At 43.1% G+C, this 24986-nt stretch overlaps 1 protein-coding gene across 2 annotated transcripts in view; it reads right to left on the bottom strand.

The window, feature by feature from the left end:
• The window catches only part of PDZRN4 (PDZ domain containing ring finger 4), a 549862-nt gene that overhangs the window by 10725 nt on the left and 514151 nt on the right, over positions 1-24986 (bottom strand). For both annotated transcript variants that reach the window (XM_075600078.1, XM_075600079.1), the window contains 2 exons: positions 14419-14481; positions 10779-10880 (listed from right to left, as the gene is read on the bottom strand). In XM_075600078.1, the coding sequence (XP_075456193.1) occupies positions 10779-10880; positions 14419-14481 (165 nt within the window). The remainder of the gene's footprint in view (positions 1-10778; positions 10881-14418; positions 14482-24986) is intronic.

Genomic DNA, 24986 nt, shown 5'->3' with positions numbered 1-24986 from the left:
AATTCAAAAAGTCTTTTTTTGTGTACACATAAACATGTATGTATACTTATTAAAGTATATAAGAAAATGTTTTAGATAGTTTTGAGCAGAATTATTTTCAGTGAAAATATATTTTGTTCTGGTGTAGATGCCCAACTTGTGTCATTGTTTTTGATCATTTTTTTGTATATCTGTTAATGTGCATCTTGTCTTTGGTAAATTAGGTTTTGCCAATAGATTATAGCATCCCTTGTCACATGTACTGAACTGAATAATTAATCCTATACAGAACATGGATGTTATTCTTCTAGAATTATAGCTTTGTGGTGGACTATAAACTTACATACACATGGTTGCAGAGCTTAGCATAGTCTAACTTGCATGGTCTTGTGCTTAAATAGTATATAATAAAAAATAATCAAACTTTAAAAGAAGAAAATTCGACCCTTGCTAACTACAGGAAAAACAGTATTTAAGACAATGGCACTGTGCAATAAAGTACACAATCAGAAGGAACTGAAGAAGCTACAGCTCAAAAAAATCATCACAATATGGAAAAACAAATAAAATACCAATCAAGTAAAGACAAATACATCTTTGCTACAGTCCAGGGAACAATCCATCACTGTCATAACAAAACCATTGAATCAAATTCCCTAGAAGATATATAAAATAAAGAATTGAAAGTCTTTTCAATTCCAGGAGAGACACTATGAGAAAACCAAGAGAAGAAATCTGGAATTCAGAACCTATTAGTGCATGGGGATCAATTAGCCCTGTACTGTATATCCAGCTTAATGCCAACATTGGTCTTAAGGCTTTTTGTTGTAATGCAGGTGAAATGCAAGTGAAGAGAAGCTGTGCAGTGTAAAAAGGGGAGCTAGCACTGAGACCAACAACCAAACCTATTGCAAATTAATTCAAGTGAAATGATGCAGCCATATAATATTGTCTTCATACTTTTCAACTGCATCTATGAAGTAGGTACCTGATTTCTATATCCTGAACCTATTGATTAACAGCGGCACCTATTGCTCTATTTCTGTCTATGAGAACTGAACTGTTATTTCTCTCTTGCTCCGTTGGTTTTAATTTTAAACAGTAGCAGCTCCGAGATTGATTACATATTTTGACATGTGAAAAAAAGAGTGGCGCTGGTAAATGTTTTTTGTTAAAGGGGGGAGGGATACAGTATACATACTGTACATTTACTAAATTTGGGGAACTGCCATCAAAAAATAGCACCCATTTGTATCTCCTACCCCAGGCTGAGAGTTAGGCATTTCCTGCATATGTATTTATTGACCACTATAGACATAGGTAAGGTAAAACTAGCCAACCTAAAATAGATACAATATATATTTATATATATATATATATATATATATATATATATATATATATATATATAGAGAGAGAGAGAGAGAGAGAGAGAGAGAGAGAGAGAGAGAGAGAGAGAGAGAGAGAGAGAGAGAGAGAGAGAGAGACGGTTGCATGAATACAAATTTATGCAACTGTTCGGGACACTTAGCAGTGGCCTAAACAGAGATCGAAATTTTATGAGTCATTACTGACACAAGTGAACTCTCTTCCCATGAGCGCTATAGGCCATGTCTGTACATACTGTGCTATATGTATGCACACACAGCTGTCTCTCACACATACTTATACTCCTTGTTTTTCCATCCCTATACACCAATAGGGACCACATAGTATCCACACACACTTTTAGTTATGCTACTAACTCTCACATTTCCACACCCACCCACACCATTTATATCCGCTCCCACTCCACACACACCTTTTGTAAAGCACTGTATATACTGTGGGCTCTCCATTCATGTTAATTCACACTGATACACATAAACACTCTTTCATCACTTGCTTTCAGGAACCTTTTGACACCTCCAGCCATAAAACACATCCACACCGGGGGAAGGACCAGCACAGATAACATTCCAATAGACACTGTTTATAGTATAGCTTTTGCTTGCTTCATTCATTGTAACATCCCCGGAAGAAGAGATCAGTGTATCTCGAAAGCTCGCACAAATAAAAGCATTTCGTTAGCCACAGAACGGTATCATCTATTTATTTTTTGATTATTGAAGCTCGGCTAACACGGTACTGATACCTCTACATGAAAATATGGAAGATACCACATTGTACCGCACTCAAATGAAGCTAAAGGATTTACTAAAAAAACAGGCACAACTAGACAGCGATATCATCTTCCTCAGCAAATGCAAGAAGGAGCACCTGATCCCGAAAGGACTCGTCCTCAAAAACCCACTTGCCACCACATACAACACAAAATTCTCCCAACAACTGTGCACCAGGAACTCAGAAAGATTAAGGAACCATCTGATCAGCATCTGTTACAGCAACAGGAGAAAGACAAAAGAGATGATAGACTGCATTCTGGAGACAGAAGAAATTCACACAGACAGATGGAGAGGACTCCAAACATTCCATGTAAAACTCTTGAAGGGTCTAATTAGCAATAAGGAAAAGAAACTGCACAGACTGAGGCTAAGAATGAGATACTCGGCAGCAGCCAGCACAACAACTAATAATACAAACATTGACAGTCACCAACAGCAGGACTGCACTGTTAACCTCTCAGATTACACACCTAATCAAGCAGAGTCCTCAGTATTATCAAATGGTCTCACATTCTGCCCTACCAAGCCTATGGACAAGATTGAGCTGTGCAGTGACCTGGAGAATTCTTCAGAAGGCTGCGTCTTAAGGAGTTATTCCACAACAGACACAACCAAGATTATGCCAACACTGCAGAAGGAGAGCCGCTGCACATGAGCAGGGAGAAGCAAAAATCCAACTGGATCCCACAAACTGGGCGCAACACCACATTGGACCGGTACATTGAAAGCTTCAGACACAGCGTCAAAACCACCATCCTGGACAAAGAAAGGAAACAAACATATAATCTGACACTGATGGAGAGGAAAGCCATAGAATCGCTAAAGGCCAACCACAACATAACAATCAAACCTCCGGACAAGGGAGGAGCAGTGGTCATAATGAACACCACAGACTACCTGGGGGAAGCACACAGGCAACTCTCTGATTCAAAGTATTACACCCAACTGCAGGAGGATCAAACTAAAAAATACATGCGAGTACTCAACAGGATCATTAAAACACTCCCGATCCGCACAAGAGAACAAATTCTGGACCTGATACCAGCTAACCCAAAACCTGGTACATTCTACATGCTCCCTAAAATTCACAAAGAGGGTAATCCTGGGCGCCCTATTATCTCTGGATCTGGCACACTTACCGAGAATATTTCTGGCTGGGTGGAGGGCATTCTAAAACCACTTGTCAGGAACACACCCAGATATATCCAGGATACCACCAACCTGCTAAACAAACTGAATGCCATTGGCCCACTCCCAACAGGAACACTACTAGCAACTATGGATGTAGAGTCACTTTATACAAACATCCCTCACGAGGATGGGATTTCAGCCTGCAGATACTTTCTGGGACCGCAGGAGCCACTCAAAGAGACAGTGACTAAATGCATCGAATTTATTCTGACCCATAACTGCTTCACATTTGGAAATGACACATACCTCCAGACAACTGGGACCGCTATGGGTACTCGGATGGCGCCACAGTATGCCAATCTGTTCTGCGCAAAACTGGAAAGTTACTTTCTTTCCACCTGTCACTTGAAACCCCTTACATACCTTCGCTACATCGATGACATCCTCCTGATTTGGACCTCTGGCGAACAGGACCTCCTACAGTTCTATGACAACTTCAATACGTTCCACCCGACCATCAACCTCAAACTCACACATTCTCCGGATGAAGTACATTTCCTAGACACCACCATTACTATAAAGAACAACCAACTACAGCCTTCTGTATACCGCAAACCTACAGACAGAGCCAGCTATTTGAGGGACAACAGCTTCCACCCGACACACACCAAACATGCAACCATCTACAGTCAAGCCATACGATACAACCGGATATGCTCCAACACAGCAGACAGAGACCAGCGGATTAAAGCCTTGAGATCAGACTTTATAAACCGTGGGTACAACCACAGAATTGTAGACCAGCAAATTCACAAAGCCACCAGAATACCAAGAATTGATCTCCTTGAATACAAACAGAAGGAGACAAGCGACAGGGTACCTTTGGTGGTCACATATAACCCACACCTAGGAGCCCTACGCAAGATCGCCAGGAAACTACAACCCATCCTCCAGGAAGATACAAGACTGCAACAGGTCTTCCCTGAAGCACCCTTATTTTCATACAGACAACCCCATAATCTCAAGAATATTATGGTGAGGAGTAAAGTATTCAGCAGTACAACTGAATGCGGGACAAAACCATGCCAGGACCCAAGATGCAAAACCTGCGCAATGCTCTACACAGCAACACAATACAAATACCACACAGGAATCGGGAATACAAAATCAGAGGAAGTTTCACCTGTTCCTCCAGCAATGTCGTGTACCTCATCATGTGCATGAAATGCCCAGGGGGCTGCTACTACATAGGTGAGACAGGGCAGGGGCTAAACAAGAGAATGAACCTGCACCGCCAGAGCATCACACGCGGAACAAGAGACAGTCCTGTTGGCGAACATTTCTCTGACTCTGGCCATAAGATGAACGATCTGAGGGTTGCCATACTCAAAGGTAATCTTAAAACACCGAAAGAGAGACGGTTGCATGAATACAAATTTATGCAACTGTTCGGGACACTTAGCAGTGGCCTAAACAGAGATCGAAATTTTATGAGTCATTACTGACACAAGTGAACTCTCTTCCCATGAGCGCTATAGGCCATGTCTGTAGATACTGTGCTATATGTATGCACACACAGCTGTCTCTCACACATACTTATACTTCTTGTTTTTACATCCCTATACACCAATAGGGACCACATAGTATCCACACACACTTTTAGTTATGCTACTAACTCTCACATTTCCACACCCACCCACACCATTTATATCCGCTCCCACTCCACACACACCTTTTGTAAAGCACTGTATATACTGTGGGCTCTCCATTCATGTTAATTCACACTGATACACATACACACTCTTTCATCACTTGCTTTCAGGAACCTTTTGACACCTCCAGCCATAAAACACATCCACACCGGGGGAAGGACCAGCACAGATAACATTCCAATAGACACTGTTTATAGTATAGCTTTTGCTTGCTTCATTCATTGTAACATCGCCGGAAGAAGAGATCAGTGTATCTCGAAAGCTCGCACAAATAAAAGCATTTCGTTAGCCACAGAACGGTATCATCTATTTATTTTTTGATTATATATAACACGGTACTGATACCTCTACATATATATATACATATATATACATATATATATATATATATATATATATATATATACATATTAATAACAATATTGACCTTATTAATAAATTAACCCTTAGAAGCTCAAATGGCAATGTAGTCAACCCATGACTACCTGGCATCTTGGGTTGCTAAAGGTATAATATTTGCACATTTTATTTGTAAGATGTTTTTGTTGTATGTTAACCGCTTTGGTGCCTGATGGCATTCCTTTGCAAGGCATTAGATATTTCCCTCCCAAACACAATTGCATCACTGGCGGTGATTAACGCAGATCTCTATGAGTTAACGCTTTTTTAATGTATTTAATTTTTTTTATTTACTGTGAGTAGATGCAATTTTTTGGTGTGCAAATGAAATGAATTAATATTGCAACCCATTTCTGAATACATCATTTGTAGTGAATATGGCAATAATTCTAAAAACAAAATATTGTTTTGTGAATCTACCCAATGTTTTATCTATTGGTAATAGCTTTTCAAACAGAATGAAAAGCATAACTGCAAAAATAAACAATGAATATCAACAAATTACACAATGCATGCTAGATTTGTTAACTGCTCACTAAGGGCTAATACATAATGTAGGAAAGAATTCTATAGCAATTATAAATTATCATGGAGTTATTACGCTGTTCTTAACGGAATTATGAAGAGGCCCACAAAAACAGATATTTATTATATTTCCAGAAAAATAAAGCCAGTAAAGGTAATTCTTTTTGTAAATGTACCACATCCATGACACCTAATGTCTTTTAGCTATCTCCGAATCTTGCAAAGTAAATGATAAAGAATTTAAATTCTTCAAAGCTAACTACAAAATACAATAAGCAAAGCAATATTCTGCCGAATAACAGTGAGATATCATAGAACAGTCCCAACTACACTTAACAAGTTGGTGGAAAGAAGATTTCACCAGCAACAAAGGAAAGGGTTCTTTACAGAAAGGACAGTTACAATGTGGAATTCATTACCCATGGAGACTGTGATGGCAGATGCAATAGATTTGTTCAAAAAAAGGTTGGACATCTTTTTAGAAAGGAAAGGTATGCAGGGATATACCAAATAAGTATACATGGGAAGGATGTTGATCCAGGGATTAATCCGGTTGACAATTCTTGGAGTCAGGAAGGAATTTATAAAGTTTTGACCTTCTCCTTATTGGTGCCCTCCTCCTTCTTTAGCATGAAATGATGCAGCAAAGTCATACAGCGTCTCTTTCCACATTAACATGACATGACACAGCGTCACATTACCATGCATTACCATGTGACATCGCAGCATCATTTTACGCTGAAGGAGCAGGAAGGAGGAGGGCGGCAGGAAAGAGGAGGGCGGCACGAAGGAGGAGAGTGGCAGGAATGAGGAGGGCAACACTAAGGAGGAGGGCAGCATGAAGGAAGAGAGTGGCAGGAATGAGGAGGGCAACACTAAGGAGGAGAGCAGCATGAAGGAGGAGGGTGGCACAAAGGAGGAGGGTGGCAGGAAGGAGGAGGGAGGCAGGAAGGAGGAGGGCAACAGGAAGGAGGAGGGCAACAGGAAGGAGGAGGGCGGCAGGAAGGAGGAGGGCAGCAGGAAGGAGGAGGGCGGCAGGAAGGAGGAGGGCGACAGAAAGGAGGAGGGCGGCAGGAAGGAGGAGGGCGGCAAGAAGGAGGAGGGCAGCAGGAAGGAGGAGGGCAGCAGGAAGGAGGAGGGCGGCAGGAAGGAGGAGGGCGACAGGAAGGAGGAGGGCGGCAGGAAGGAGGAGGGCGGCAGGAAGGAGGAGGGCGGCAGGAAGGAGGAGAGTGGCACGAAGGAGGAGGGTGGCATGAAGGAGGAGCGCGGCAAAGGAGTAGGATGGCATGAAGGAGGGGGGCAGCACAAAGAAGGAGGGCGGCACAAAAAAGTGATTTACCCAAAAATGTATTCCAACAAACCCCAACCCGCCCCTTACCTCTCCCCCCCGGTAAGAAGCAGGGATTCACCGAGCTGAGTGGACCCCCTACTTCCTGAGAAACTTAACTCCTTAGAGTGTGCCAGTATCTCAGCTCAGGTTTCTGATGTCCCAAATAGGAAGCCGTGACATCATATGTGGCTTCATATTGGTCATGTGACCGGGAGCTTTAAACCTGAGCTAAGAAACCTGCACCCTCTAAGTAGGTAAGTAGCTCAGCAAGTAGGGGGTCCCTGCAGCTGAAATTAATGTAGTTCAGCTCCAAAGACCCCCTGCTTCAATCCTACATGCATTGGGAAAAAAAAGCCGCTGTGCTGCTACTCTACCTCCTTGCCGCCCCTAGCCAGTGCTTTACCTGCTGAGCACCTAGGGACAGGTCTGATTGCAGGTGATCTCTGTGTTTCTATTTTTGAAAACATATAAACCATAAATAAAAACATACTAAACATGTCAGAATAATTATATGGAAAATAATGATTAAGATTTGGGTGAATATGTTTAAATTGTACTTCAGCCACTGCCAGAGTGATATTCCAATATATACTGACTGTGCTTCTTTATTATGCCACAAAAAGTATGGACTCACGCTGACAGAACATCATATAATACAGAACGCTTTGTAATTTATAGAGTGTTTGTAACACTGAGCCAGAAAGATATCAAATCAATAGACAAAAGATAAATGGATATGAAACCAACTTTTTTTTTTTTTTAAGTACTGACAGATTGTGGTAGAAAAATGAAATGTCCCTCTCTCTCTATAATGAAACAGAGAAGGAAAGAAGGAATTACAAATAGAAGTTGCTGTGCTCTATTTCCTTTCCTTTGGGGATCAGTCACACAGCTGTCTGTGAGAAGGTGCAGAAAAAATGCCTTTTAGTGCAGCTAACTACAGGAAGAATATATAGCTCTGTCAAACTACAAAACATTGTGTACAGAAATGTCTGTACTCATCGGAAGTGGCAGTTTACTTGAATGATCTAAGAAGCCAAGTTTAAGATTGTTGAAAAGTCACCAAGATAACCTGGTCATATCTTGAAAACGACCTTAGAATATTTTCTCTTAGCATATTGCAGCTGAGATCAAATCACTGTATAAATAGTACAGTGATGTTCAAATCACACTCATGTGCTGCATATCCCTTGCTAAATTAAATCTGTGTACAAGTAGCCAAAAGATGAATTTGAGTAAATTTGGGAAGCTCTAAATACCTCGCTTATATACACACAAATAAGTAGAGATGTACCGGGTCCATAAAATAACCGGGTACTTGGTACTGGGTACCCGGGAATTTAGTTTTTTACCCGGATGGATAGGTTGAAAAACTACCTGTAGACAGCGGCGGAGGGTGAGGAGGATGACGGTGACATCCTGGTGGCAGTGGGGGCACAGGAAAATGTGAGCAGGAGCAGAGTGGCACTTTAGGACAGCCGGGGAGGAGAGTGCCCCAGTGATCTGACTACAATGACAGATACCGTAAATCTGAAGACATCCGGGTCAGACCGCTGGAGCCCGATCCTCCCCAGCTGTCCTATAGTGCCACTCTGCTCCTGCTCACATGTTCCTGTGCTCCCAACACCACCAGGATGTCGCCGTCGTCTTCCTCACCACCACCAAGATGTCGCTATCGTCCTCCTCATCCTCCGCCGCCAGCTGCAGGCTAGTCTCTTTTGTTGCTCTCCTCCTATCTACTGTAAAATTAAGCTCTTCATATTTCCACGTAAGCCAGATCCAATATATCTCTTCTCCATTCAAGTGAATAAAACCACTATCTATCCACCAAAGCCTGCTGCTTAGGGTGCTATACTCCCCTCCTCAAGCCCCCCCCCCCCCTCCCCCCAACAGATTAGGTTTTCAGGATATCCCAGCTTCAGCACAGATGGCTCAACCAGTTCCTGCTTCAGCACAGATAGCTCAATCAGAGGCTTAGTTTTCGACTGAGCCTCTGATTGAGCCACCTGTGCTGAAGCTGGGATATACTGAAAACCTGTCCTGTTGGGGGGGCTTGAGGACTGGAGTTGAGCACCCCTGCCTTAGACCAATCACTGTCCCTTCACATATACTGTATGTTCTAGCTAAGTCTTGCCCTTTATTTCTCAAAAACATTGTCGAAATCTGCCCTTTCCTCTTTGGCTTTACATTCTCTCCTGTCACAACTAGTGTGTTCTATTACCACCCGGTCTCCCTGCTTCACAAAATTCTCTCTTGAATTCTCTCTGCAGCTAGAATCATCCCTCTTTCTCCTGGAGCAGTCCTAGCTTCTCCCCTCCCAAAATCCTTCTCTGTCACTCCCATTAGATTCTGGATTCGTCAACGTTTATGTTCTCACCTTCAAGACTCAACACTGCTGCTGTTACCTATATTTTAGCTTTGATTTTTGCACAATAGCGGCTTGCCTCTAGCCCCTGATTCTGCCTGTCTCATTTTCCCTTCCTTTTTAAGAGTACACACTGACCAGTCATTACAAAATCATTGTTATTCAGTTGTGCCTAGCTGTAATTTGGTGGTACGCATTGTTACCCAATAACATGAATGCTAAAAAGATCATCATTAAAAAAAAATGATCAAATAAATAGCTTAATGGTAAAAGCTACCATCTGTGATTTGGAAGATTCCAGTTATTTTTTATTTATTTGTTTGGGCGGACCTGCTCCAGGGGTGCCTTAGATTAGAACAGTTGTAGTCTAACCACTGGGAGATCCTTGCTTCAGCAGATATACTGTGACCGCAAAGTCAGGAAATAAAAGTTCCTGTCAAAAAACGTTATGCCCTTCTCTCTCCTGGGAGAAACAGAGCGCCAGATCTCCTGAAATGTGATTCTCATGGGGAATGTGGGCCTATTCCAGGGGAACCGGCATATACTTAGTCAGGTAGATTACAACAGATGTAGCAAGACTTACTGTCCGCAGTTGCACAGGTAAAAAAAGCAAAGGCCTGCGGCGCTGGGCATATTGTCTGCCGCAATCGCGCTGTGGGGGGGTCCATGCTTCCGGATTGGACCTTCCCGCAGTGTTAATCCATCCGGGCTGCGAGTAGCCACAGCAACACAAATAGTTAGTCTTGCTATATCTCTTCCTTAAGGCCCGGCATCTCCTTATTGTCATCACTTTTCCTCTGTGTAAAAAATTGCACTGTATACTCTTGGGGACTCGTTATTCCTGCACATTCTATTCAATAGCGCTGCGTTCGTTGAGATTTTTTTTCTTTACAGAGTTATAGCTTCGGTACAAAATATAATTTCGTTAACCTTGACAGCACTACCATTTTTTATTGCTGCTTCTCTGTGGATTTTCAAGACTCTGGGAATACACATTAAAAAACATAGATGTGCAAAAATATATATCAACATGTACTAAGTCTATTACAATTATTTCCTTTACGTTTTTGATCATTTCCATGTTATTTCTGTTATTTTCGACTAACAAAAAATGTCTAGCTACAGTATGCTATGTTGTGCTCCTTAACGTATTTGTACAGTACAGTACTAACCGGTATGTCTGGTCTTGCAACAAGCAGCACAATTTTCTTGCACTCATCGCTGGAGAGCAATGCCACAGCCTCCTCACGATTCTGAACATCTTGGCCATTAATCTCAAAAACAAATGAAAGTGGCACATTAGTTTCCATTTCCACCAAGCCACGCACAATAAAGGGCAAATATCAGCTCATTTGTGGTAAATGTATGGACAATGAAACTCACACAATGGGCTCATCCTCAGCCCTTTCTGGTAAATGCCTTCACTCAATTATGCGCTCACTATAAGAACAGTATTGATCGGTGAAGGATGGCGAACATCAGAGGAAGCAGTTATGTTCATAAATGTCCAACCTGCGGCCCAGAAACATACATCTAGCAACACAATTAACCAGCCTCTGGCAGGTGACGTTCATCTTTCTCCGTTCAGAGTAATGGAAGTGTCACTCTGAGATAATAGTGCTGGTGGAAGGAAGAATGGTAATGCTACAGCTGAAATCAGTCATACTGTACAGTTGCATAGAGCCAATTAGAGAGCTACAGTATTATCTCTCCAGAGTGAACACTTATAGGACACTGCTGATTCTGATTTTGCATAATCATTTTATAATCCTGTAAAACATCTCCCATATGGGGTAATCAAATATAAAATATAACTTGTGTATCTTGACACAATGTACATGTCATGTTGATACAGTACATACATGTAGTCTATTTTTCTATCCCTGCATATATATATATATAAATCAAATAAAAAAATCACATGTGAGCACATTCACATGTCTTAGATAGGTCTGCAACCCTGCCTTTAACCATTATCACATTATCACCTAGCATACAGTGCTTCCACTGCAGCAAGGGATTCTGGGATATGACATGCAAATGAGCACACCTCTGTCACCTTTTGCCTGAAATCCATTTTTACACGGAACCTTTATAAGCTAATGCTCGCTGTTAACACAGCTTTTAAGCACAGCATGGGAATCAGATGCAAAGCCAGAAAGTTGGTTGTACTGGCTCTGCAGTTTTCAAGATAGTAGGATTTACCATACACATTTTAAGTTATGGTGGGTGAAAAAGGCGACAAGAAACCTCCACCGTATTGCATATAGCAAATAAAAAGATCACTTGTATTTACAAGTGTTACTGCCCACGTTTAAAATTATTGTAGTCACAATATTTTATATAAATATAATGCACAATCTATGTCTAACTCTAACATTTGTCCATTGAAAGGTCCTGCAAAATAATATCATTTAAATGTTGCACTTTTGAACTACTTTTAACAAGAACAAGGCTCACTGAAGGGTTGTGTAGTTTCCAAGCGATAGTGTCAAATGTTTTGGGCTAAAGGGTTGAAATATATTTTATGAAAATTGGCTAGACCATTGCAGCCATAAGAAATGGCCAAAAAAAACAATGAAAACAAGTTTATCTTATACCCTGATGGTTTCTACTACTGCATGGCTGAAAACATCTGGAGAGACTTATCATCATTCATGACTGAAAAGGTTTGTGAATCAAGTAAGGTACATGATGAAATGGCTGTCCTCTGTTTCAGAGGCAAAAAGGTCCAATTATGATAATGAACATCCCAAGAGTTTAGTTAAACCAGTCAGCACTTTAGAAAACAATCCTCTACATGCATCATTTTTGATAATTATGACCAATTTAGTTGTAAGGATAATTCATTTTGGAAGATCCATAGTCAGTTCAGTATTCTGCTTATCTGCAAAATTATATATGATTTTGTATCATTACACTAATTCTATTAGTACACTTGACTGGAGTACAGCACTTATACGGTAACTCCCAAATTGGCTAGCAAAGTACGCGTTCACTTTATTGGTACATTAGTTGGACATACCACAGAATATTTTTCTTCTTTGCATCAGAATTTCAAAGATTTAAAACAAATGAAGAAATCTGTTACAAATGTATTATAATATTTGCCCATGTATACAGATAACAACTGTTAATGGCAGAAAACATCAGAATTCGATTTAAGAGAATTAGACTTTCATAAAAAAAGATACATTACTTGGTGTTTATTACCCTAGTTGAGGGTGTGACCTTCCATGTAAAGCTCTCATTTTTACTAGTTGTTTTGACACCAGTGGCTAAAATAAAGTCTTAAATCATATTGTACTTCTGCTTAAATTGGGTTCTGTGTGTCACCTTGAAAATCGTAGAACAGCAAACAATAAACATTCTTCACCCTGTTCGAATTTCAATGAAACATTTCTACATATATAATCCAATAATTATTTACGTTTCTCTAAATGTTAAAAGTGCTATAAGAAGTCAATGGTATACGCAATTGGAAGAAACGGTTCTAAACACAAAAGAATGAAATGCAACTATATGTTTTTGCTACTTTTTATGAAAAAAATGGTAAATGAATCTGATGTGTGATCTTTCTGCTGGTAGCTCCGGCCTGAATGAGTGATGATAGTGATATTGCTCCTATCACCCCATCACAATACTGTCTGTACCATACGTGTTTCTGTAGATGCTATGTTTTCTCAGCAGACTAGATTTTCCCATTCTAGGCCACACAGGCAGATAGATAAAAATACCTAGGTACTAAAATTTAACACATGTTATTTAAGATCAGCTTCAGACTAGACAGCTATCTCGTAGATGCAATTGCTTTCAAAAGATTACCGATTCTCAAAGCTGATACTAGCACAAGAATTACAATTATTTTTGTCATGGATGTTTCCTGTGGAAAATAAGGAAGTGCACAAATGTTACTTGATTTATTATAAATATGCCTAAATTATATCTTGACAATGAATGATATAAAAAAAAGTAGAGCCCCCCCCCAAAAATACAGCAGATAAAATATTTAGTACCAAACAATTTATGTATAGGGTAGTGACTCGTGTTCATTCATACACGTGTGTACCTATCTTTTAGAACAGGGGTCTCCAAACGTTTCAGTACGAGGGACATATCGTATATTCTACACATTTTCGCGGGCCAAAGAAAAAAAATCTTTATCATTTTTATAAATTGATATATTTTATAAATTAATGAATACGTTTTATTTGGATCTTTTGGGGTAATCAGCATGATATGATTCAGAACAAAAGAGAAATGTGACAATTACAAAGAAAGAATGCTGTGCTTACACTGGGAAAAATATATAATGAGAAAAAATATATATATTTTGTTGCTGCGGACCGGATAAAATGTTGTGGTGGGCCGGATGTGGCCCGCGGGCCGTAGCTTGGAGACCCCTGTTTTAGAAGAAAGCAATCCATTAATATGCTCTGATTTCAAAACAATCAAATCAGTTTAGTTCACATTCAGTCAAATGTGTTGCCAAATCGTACATTTCTTTCAAAATGTGCAGGAACAGGGACAGATTTGGACTACCAAATTTAAAGACAGCATTTTGAGATGGAATGGCTCTGCTATCCTGTTTTACAAAACAGAATTGATCATTGGTTTAGATATCGTTGCATCCAAATGGGGGATTCTTATGATCATAAATGCTGATCTACAGTACGCCCACATTTATGTGTAATTTTAAGCTAGGCACTAGAAACGTAACCTACAACAACAACAACATTCCACAATGTCCCATATAATTCTAAAGCAGGGCTTGTAACTGATCTACAAAAACAATGAAATGTATATACATACTTGCAAAATTCTATCTCCTTCTCGGATGCGACCATCTCTTGCAGCAATGCTGTTGGGATCAACCTAAAACAAGGACAGATATCATAAATTAGGCTAGAAATAGAGAACACAATTTTCCAGGCCACAATTTTCCAGGCAATTTTACTTGTCATTACTCAGAGAGACATCATTAATGTGGAAGGCGGTAATCCATGCCAGCAATCTACTCTAGAAATAGAATTAAAAATAGAATGATAGTACCTGGAAAAACAGATGATCTGTTTTAAAAAAAGGTGATAAAAAAAGGATACTTCAATACTTAAAACATTTGGTGAAATACCCAAACTAATAAAGACTCTTTGTTACACACCAATTAGTAATGTTACAATATGCATACACTGCACCTTTTTTAAAACAAACGCAGTAGTAAAAATAAACCCTTTATGAATCCGTTTGACCTCTAATTTTGATTATTTATAACTTAGATTATCTCACCCTAAACAAACACGTAGGGCACTCCAGCTTATCGGAGTCGCAATATTTCAGTACTGAATAATGATCCAGTGTTCATAGTGGCAACACTATCTATCACCTTTCAGTTGATGGTTATCCTAAACCATTCGTTTAGATCTGTCATGCCAAGAGCTATTTTTCAAGAAAAACAAGTGTAAGATGTGGTGCTCAGGTAGGTTCCATTTAATATAAAATGTTAGATTTTTTTATATATACTGTGTACAGTGGCGAGAAAATGTTTGCGAATCCCTTAGGATTTTCACCTATTTCAAACCTAAAATGTTATTGGATTTTAATCTAAGTCCTAATAATACATAAAGATAACCTGATCAAACAAATGCCACAAAAACATGATACGTTGTCAACATTTATTTATCCACAAATGATTCAACATTCAATATCTTTGTGTGAAAAAGTATGTGAACCTTTAGTTTCAGTACCTGGTAAAACCCCCTTGAGCAGTAATGACTTCAACTAAGTGTTTCTTGTAAATGCTGGTCAGTCCCTTACAGTATATCAGTTTTGAGGAATTTTGGCCCATTCCTCCTTACAGAACTGACTCAACTCAGTGACATTTGAGTGCTTCCTTGCATGAACAGCTCGCTTAAAATCCTGCCATAACATTTCAATGGAGTTTAGTTCTGGACTTTGACTAGGCCATTCTAAAATGTGCAATTTCATATTCTGCAGCCATTCTTTTGTAGATCTGCTTGTATGTTTAGGATTATTGTCTTGCTGCATGACCCACTTTCGGTTCAGTTTCAGCTCATGGACGGATGGCCTGACATTCACATCTAGACTCTTCTAATACAATGCTTAATTCATGGTTGTGTCAGTGATGGTAAGCCGTCCAGGTCCTCAGGCAGCAAAGCAGCCCCAAACCATCACACTCCACAGTAGGGAGGCTAACTAAACATCCATGGCCCTGACTAACTAACTGGGTATCTAGGCTAACTTCCAGTTATAATCACTGCAAACTATAAAATACTAAATATATAGTCCTTAATTTGAGGTGCTGGGAAATCCGTCCCTAGGTAATCCCTCTGGACACTGTGGCACATTGCAGAAAGGCAGCCATTTCCTCCACGGGGCTGTGGCTCAGATTCCTGAGTGTGGGTCCCAGGCGGACCCAGCAGACCTGAGGAACCGTACCAACCAATATGCTACTGGTTGGGGAAAGTCTCTCCCCAGGCAGATTTCTGAATGCCATATAAACCCACTTTCAATCAATTCAGTCTGAATTGGGTGCACCTGCAGACTGCCTCTCCAAAGAAGTTACCCTCTCTAACCCTGGAAAGCTTGCATAATGCAACCTGCTAACATACAGAGTCCATGACTCTATCAAAATATATACAGTGGTGAGAAACATTTGTAAACCATTTATGATTTTCACATATTTCAAATGTTATTAGATCTTAATCTAAGTCCTAATAATACATAAAGATAACCTGATGTGTGAAAAAGTATGTAAGCTTTTAGATTCAGTACCTGGTGGCACCCCCATGAGTAGCAATGACTTAAAAAAACGTTTCCTGTAACTGCTGGTCAGTCTCTCACATCGGTTTTGAGGAATGTTGACCCATTGCTCCTTACAGAACTGATTCAACTCAGTGACATTTAAGGGCTTCCCTGCATGGTCACCTCGTTTCAGGTCCTGCCGTAACACTTTGATGGGTTTACATCCAGACTTTGAGAAGACTATTCTAAAACACAGAATTACTTCTTCTGCAGCTATTCTATTGTAGATCTGCTTGTGTGTTTAGGATCATTGTCTTGCTGCATGACCCACTTTTGCTTCAGCTTCAGTTCACGGACAGATGGCCTGACATTCTCCTCTAGGATCTTCTTCAATGCAGAATTCATGGTTGTGTCAATGATGGTTGTGTCAAAGCAGCCCAAAACCATCACATTCCACCACCATGCTTGACGGTTGAGATGAGGTTCTTCTGATCAAATACAGTTTTTGTTTTTTGACAAACATAACATTTGTCATTAAGCCCAAAAAGTTCTACTCGTCTGTCCAGAGAACTTTGTTCCAGAAGTCTTGTATATCATCTATTGCATGTGCTCTTTGGTGAACTTCAGTAGGGCAGCAATGTTCGTTTTAGAGAGCAGGGGTTTCCTCCTGGCTATCCTTCCATGAACACCATTCTTGTTCAGTCTTTTTCTGATAGTTCAGTCATGAACACTCACCTTAGCCAAGGTGAGTGTGGCATGCAAGTCCTTGGATGATACTCTGGGGTTCTTTGTGACTTCTTGGATGATTTGCCGTTTTTTTTCTTGGTGAGATTTTGGTAGTACGACTACTCCTGGTAGAGTGACTGTGGTCTTGAACTTTCTCCATTTGTAGGCTGTGGATTATATGAGCATCAAAGCCTTAAAAATGGTTTGGAAACCTTTCTTGGCTGCTGAGCAACAATAACTGCATTTCTGAGGTCCTCAGAGATTTATTTTGATCGTGGCATGACGTGTTTCCACACACCTGTATGGTGAAGACCAAACTCACAAAGTGTATGATCTTTATATAGGATGGGGCCTCCCAAACTCACCCCTGAAGAACTACCTATTTATTTAAACAACTGATTCTAATTATCCTTTTAATTTAGTTGATACAACCAGGGTTTCACTTACTTTTGCACATACCCTGACTCTTAATTACTCATGGTTTGTCTAATTGATACATCATTTTGTTTCAAAAGATATGGAGTTGGTTAATCTAAACCCTATTGGATATTTAAGAAAAGACACTTATTGATTAAGAAGGTTATCATGGAAAAATTATCAAATTTCCGTAATTATTATTCGGGTTCACAAACTTCTTCTCACGCGTGTGTGTATCTACAAATAAATAAATAAATAAATATATTATTTAGGTTGCGGTGGATGAAAAGGTGACTAAAAACCCTCCACCGTATAGCATATACTGTAGCATATAAAAATATTACTTGTGAGCACATTCACATGTCTTAGACAGGTCTGCAACCCTGCTTTTCGCTATTATCACCTAGCATTCAATGCTTGCACTGCAGCAAGGGATTCTGGGAAAAGACATGCAAATGAGCACCCAGTGCCACCTTTTGTTTTAAATCCATTATTAATAATAATATAATAATGGATTTAAGACAAAAGATGGCGCTGTATGCTCATTTGCATGTCATTTCCTAGAATCCCTTGCTGCAGTGGAAGCACTGTATGCTAGGTGATAATGGCGAAAAGCAGGGTTGCAGACCTGTCTAAGACATGTGAATGTGCTCACAAGTAATATTTTTATATGCTACTTGCTATATGCTATACGGTGGAGGGTTTTTTGTCACCTTTTCATCCACCATAGCCTAAATAATGTGTGGTGAAGACCTACCCAAGTCTTAAATTGCAAAGCCAGTAGCACCAACCTCACACTGATGAGACCCACAAGGTTGAAACAGTATTTATGTGAGTGGGTTAACTGGCTTTGCATCTCATCCCAGGCTGTGTTTAAAACAGTGAGTATTGGCTTAAGGGTTCCATGTAATGGATTTAAGACAAAAGGTGGCACTTTTGCATGTCATTTCCCAGAATCCCTTGCTGCAGTGTAAGCACTGTATGCTAGGTGATAATGGTGAAAAACAGTGTATAACAGGGTTCAGCTACATACACTGGCGACACAGTTTATTACACTGCGGCCAGATCCGCAAGCCGGGAGATTTCCCGGCTTGCTAGTGGCCGCCCCTCGGCGTGCCGCGCGTCATAGACGCGCGGTCACGCGTCTTCGGGAGCGTGCGCCCCCTGCACGCGCGTCCAGGGGCTCCCCGAGGGAGCCCTGGTGTCCCGCGATCGCGGGACAGCGGCAGGGGGTTCCGGGGGACCCGGCGGACCCGGCAGCGGTAGGGAGAGCGCCCCGATCGGAGGGCGCTCTTCCGCTGCTTCGGCGCGCGCCCGTCACTCTCGGGCGCGCGCCAGGCTACTGCTGCGGCACAGAACGGGCAAATGCTCGAATAAACTGTGCCGCAGCAGTATATGTAGCCGGGACCCCGTTTTCCCCCAATTGGATGAAGGGGAGGTGCACCTAGGGAACGCTCCGATAACGGAGGTTCCGCGCAAGAGGGAGCCGCCATGTTAGGTTGGCGCCAGTGCAGATTGGTCCGGCCGGAGGTTGCGCATGCGCAGGGCAGGGACAAAAGCCCGCGAAGGAGGAGAGCTAGGGGAGGAGGGGAGTTAGGGGACTAAGGGTCCCAGCAGCCCCCACGTTTCCCCCGTGACGCGCCTGAACCAATCAGGTACGGGAGGAGGGAGGAAAAGGAAGTGGAGGGGCGCACGAGTGTTCAGAGCTAGCTGTCGGAGGAAGGAGAAGGAGCTCCGGTGTAGGGAGGCTGCCGCCCCTACCTAGGCCGCCTGCCCCAGGCCCAGTTAGACCCTGAGCCCAATAGCGTGCAGCTGAGCTAGGGACTGGCCATAGTCAGGTTCCGGATCCCCTTACTGTGCTACGAGTCATACCAGGACAGTTCTAAATCCACGGGAGGCCTGGGACCAGGCCCCGCCACCAAGTCGCAGCGTGTCTGGGTGGGATCGCCCCAGACATCTACGGGCGACGTCATCTACGCCCTCGCCGATCCTTTGTGAAGATAGTTGCAGAACCGGGCACAGGAGTACCCGGCAGGTAAAACATCAAGTGCACCAACGGTACCATTGTCACTCCGGGACACGGTGGCTGCGCAGTCACACACTTATACACCCACTGACTAACTTGAAGGGGGGGGGGTGGGGAATGTACTCCAAAGGGGAGATGGACACGGGGTGGGATCACCCGGTGTAGGGAGAGTGAGCATTCCAAGGACGCTAATAGTAGTGTCTCCTCTAGAGAGGGTCACCTGTGATTACATTACTGGTTGCATAAGTAAAACATATTGGTTACAGTATTGCTGTGCGTGTGTGTGTGTTCATGTACATAAGTTCCTGCGAAGACCCACTTCCCCTAGGGCGGAAGCTATCGCAGGTGGAGGCGCTGCACCAAGGCAAAGGTATTGTGAGCACCCCAGGCTCTCCGTGGCAGAGGCTTAGGCCCTGTGAGCCTACAGGTTATATAGCACATGGTAGTGGTCTGTGTTTGATAGGAACCAGGGCTACACATATATATATATAGCTGAGCCCCGTTATATATATAGACATACGTTACCGTTCCAAAGTCTGGTAAAGCAAGAGACAGCACTCAATTGTAGAAAACTTCACAAAGTGTATTGGTGAAAATAGTGGTACATCAAGAAACCCATCGTTTCCGTCCTCCAAAATGGGACCTTCCTCAGGGGGATGTTCTATTTGAATATATATATATATATATATATATATATACAGCTAAACCCCGTTATAACGCGCCTCGCTATACCGCGATTCGGTTATAACGCGGTTTTCCCGTGGCTCACGTTTTAAAAAAAAATTTTTTTTTTTACATTTTTAAAAAATTTTTTTTTTTGCACACTGCACACACTGCACACACTCACTGCACACACACTGCTCATTGCTCACACTGCACACACACTGCACACTGCACACACACTGCTCATTGCACACACTGACACACTGCACACACACTGCACACTGCACACACACTGCTCATTGCTCACACTGCACACACTGACACACTGCACACACACTGCACACTGCACACACACTGCTCATTGCTCACACTGCTCACACTGACACACACTGCTCATTGCTCACACTGCACACACTGACACACTGCTCATTGCTCACACTGCACACACTGACACACTGCTCATTGCTCACACTGCACACACTGACACACTGCTCATTGCTCACACTGCACACACACTGCTCATTGCTCACACTGCACACACTGACACACTGCTCATTGCTCACACTGCACACACTGACACACTGCTCATTGCTCACACTGCACACACTGACACACTGCTCATTGCTCACACTGCACAAACACTGCTCATTGCTCACACTGCACACACTGACACACTGCTCATTGCTCACACTACACACACTGCACACACTGCTCACACTGACACACACTGCACATTGCTCACACTGCACACTGCACACACACTGCTCATTGCTCACACTGCACACACTGCTCATTGCTCACACTGCACACTGCACACACACTGCTCACACTGCCACACACTGCACACACTGCTCATTGCTCACACTGCTCACACTGACACACACTGCTCACACTGACACACACTGCTCATTGCTCACACTGCACACACTGCACACTGCACACACACTCCACACTGCACACACACTGCTCATTGCACACACTGACACACTGCACACACACTGCACACACACTGCTCATTGCTCACACTGCACACACTGACACACTGCACACATACTGCACACAGCACACACACTGCTCATTGCTCACACTGCACACACACTGCTCACACTGACACACACTGCACACACACTGCTCATTGCTCACACTGCACACACTGACACACTGCTCATTGCTCACACTGCACACACTGACACACTGCTCATTGCTCACACTGCACACACACTGCTCATTGCTCACACTGCACACACTGACACACTGCTCATTGCTCACACTGCACACACTGACACACTGCTCATTGCTCACACTGCACACACACTGCTCATTGCTCACACTGCACACACTGACACACTGCTCATTGCTCACACTACACACACTGCACACACTGCTCACACTGACACACACTGCACATTGCTCACACTGCACACTGCACACACACTGCTCATTGCTCACACTGCACACACTGCTCATTGCTCACACTGCACACACACACTGCACACTGCACACACACTGCTCATTGCACACACTGACACACTGCACACACACTGCTCACACACTGCACACTGCACACACACTGCTCATTGCTCACACTGCACACACTGACACACTGCACACACACTGCACACTGCACACACACTGCTCATTGCTCACACTGCACACACACTGCTCACACTGACACACACTGCACACACACTGCTCATTGCTCACACTGCACACACTGACACACTGCTCATTGCTCACACTGCACACACTGACACACTGCTCATTGCTCACACTGCACACACACTGCTCATTGCTCACACTGCACACACTGACACACTGCTCATTGCTCACACTGCACACACTGACACACTGCTCATTGCTCACACTGCACACACTGACACACTGCTCATTGCTCACACTGCACACACACTGCTCATTGCTCACACTGCACACACTGACACACTGCTCATTGCTCACACTACACACACTGCACACACTGCTCACACTGACACACACTGCACATTGCTCACACTGCACACTGCACACACACTGCTCATTGCTCACACTGCACACACTGCTCATTGCTCACACTGCACACTGCACACACACTGCTCACACTGCCACACACTGCACACACTGCTCATTGCTCACACTGCTCACACTGACACACACTGCTCACACTGACACACACTGCTCATTGCTCACACTGCACACACTGCACACACACTGCTGACACTGACACACACTGCACACACACACTGCACACACTCACTGCACACAGCCCTCACAATACACTCACATGTCAGCAGCCCCCCCCCCCTCACATGTCAGCAGCCCACCCCCCCCCCTCACATGTCAGCAGCCCACCCCCCCTCACATGTCAGCAGCCCACCCCCCCCTCACATGTCAGCAGAACTCACATGTCAGCAGCCCAACCCCCCCCTCCCTCTTGCAGCAGCAGCAGCAGCAGCAGATCTGGCTGGGAGGACACAGACACACGTTGCCACGCACCGCAAAACCCGGAGGCTGGGAGGAAGAGGGAGGGGGGCTGAGAGGGAGGGGGGCTGGGAGGGAGAGGGAGGGGGGCAGGTCTCTGTTTTGGGGTCACCCCTGTGCCCTGGCTGGGAGTGAGGGGGGCAGGTCTCTATGGGGGATCCCCCCTCCCTGTGAGGGGCAGATGAGGCTGGACAGAGGCAGCCCCGTCCACTCCCAGAATGCTTTGCTTCTAGCAGCATCTGGCTCCGGTCCCAGCTTTCGTCCTGGGCTCCGTCTCCATTTTGCAGCCTCTGCAGCGTTGTACTTGTGACCGTGAGTACAACGTGCGGCTGACATGTAACCCACCCTCCTGCACCCAGAGAGGGGCACTGCCCTGCGGGGGCATACCTCGGGGGTGGGGGGGGAGTTGAGAGGGAGGGAGGGGGCTGAGAGGGAGAGGGAGGAGGGATGAATCGCCGCCATTTTTTTTAAACTTTTTTTTAATTTATTTATTTAATTAACTCCCTCCCGATCAGGCGCGCGGCGGCCATTTAAAAAAAAAAAATTAGCGCGACCCCGTTACTAACGCGGTGGTCTCGGGGTGGACCCCGAGGACAGCGTTATAACGGGGTTTAGCTGTATATATATATAGCTGAACCCCGTTATAACACGGTGCTCAGGGTTCACATAATGAGACCACGTTATAACCGGGATCACGTTAACCGGATTGCGAAAAGGCTGCCGCGCGAGGACTTACCGGGCATCTGCAGCTTTCTCCTCTTCCTGCTTCATCCCAGGAATCGAACCCATGACCCTTCGTACACTAATAGAGATTCTCTACCACTACACCATAGGATTGGTGTGATGTCATTGGACACTATTATCAAACTTAACTTGTATTGCACAGAACTGCTTTTCAGTAATGTGTACTAGTAGTTAAGTTTGATAATAGAGTATATGACAACAATCCTATGGTGCAGTGGTAGAGAATCCCTATTAGTGTATGAGGTCATGGGTTCGATTCCTGCATGGTATGCTAAAATTGTGTGTGTGTGTGTGTGTGTGTGTGTGTGTGTGTGTGTGTGTGTGTGTGTGTGTGTGTGTGTGTGTGTGTGTGTGTGTGTGTGTGTGTGTGTGTGTGTGTGTGTGTGTGTGTGTTAGCAATACAGCATTGAATGTTATATTTAAAAAAAAAAACCTTGGAGATGTGTGCAGCGCACGTGGACCACCCTGATGAAGCACGGAGAGAGGAGAGAGCTGCAGTGGCCATTTCGCAACAAAAAAAAACAGAGATGTATTTAAATCGGGAGCCACACTCAGATCGCATTATAGCAGATCGCTCTATAACAGGGTTGAGCTGTATATATGTAATTTACATCACTGAAATAATACATCACAGTTGTTTAGTGAAATTTAGAAGACTAAGTAATTACAAAGGACTTATCATTTTAGAACAATACAGTACCTTGCCCATGAAGTGGGTTGACAAAATACATTTCAATGGAACAGTACTTTGAAAAATAACATATTGTTGCCTCCCCAGTAATAATGCAGGTGAACAGAAATTCAAGCAGTAATACTAATGCAGCTGCTGGCACTAAGTACTGAAAATAATATTAGGAGCATAATAAATCGAACAATTTAAAAAAGGTTTTATCATAACCTCTTAATAATGGACTAGTTTAATTTTATGAATGTTTCCAAATGGACGCAATGTGTGAATAAACAGTTAATAATGTAATGGAATTAAAAAGATCCAATTCACTAAATAATCGCACATTGTTAGATACACAATACAATAACATCTTGCACATGTATGAGCTGTAACAGCAAGCTACAGAGGCGACACACTTTATTCTAACTCGGCTAGCTCCGCGAATTTCAGATTATCCCGGTTATCTGCGGTTTTGTGTCGTTTTCTCCCAGGGTGTATGGCGCTATTTTCGCGACTGTGATTTAAGCATTTTATTCCCGCTGTCTGCAATACTGCAATGCCGTGTAAAAACTCATGGGGGCGTTTGCGAGCTGTTGTCTTTGAAGCCGAGAAGCCGTCCCCTGGCGAGATGTGTTTGCAGCAGAGAGAGATCCGCTGCTCTCTCTGCGCAAACATCGGCACATTAAAAATTATTTAAAATGCATTTTTATTCATAGTGTAGATGTGCAGGGGGTCTCCGGAGCTGAACCGCATTGGTTTCAGGTCCGGGGACCCTCTGCTTCCCGAGATACAGACCCCTTTATGAGCTGCCGGTATCCCTCTGCATTTAAAGGTCCTGATCACGTGACCGCGGAATGTAAACAAAGCAGAGGGATACCGGCACCCCCTAAAGGGGCC

Source organism: Ascaphus truei, chromosome 5 (genome assembly GCF_040206685.1).
Source record: "Ascaphus truei isolate aAscTru1 chromosome 5, aAscTru1.hap1, whole genome shotgun sequence".
Taxonomy (NCBI): domain Eukaryota; kingdom Metazoa; phylum Chordata; class Amphibia; order Anura; family Ascaphidae; genus Ascaphus; species Ascaphus truei.
Note: the sequence above shows the minus strand (reverse complement) of the source record. Positions and strands in the feature narration are given on the sequence as shown.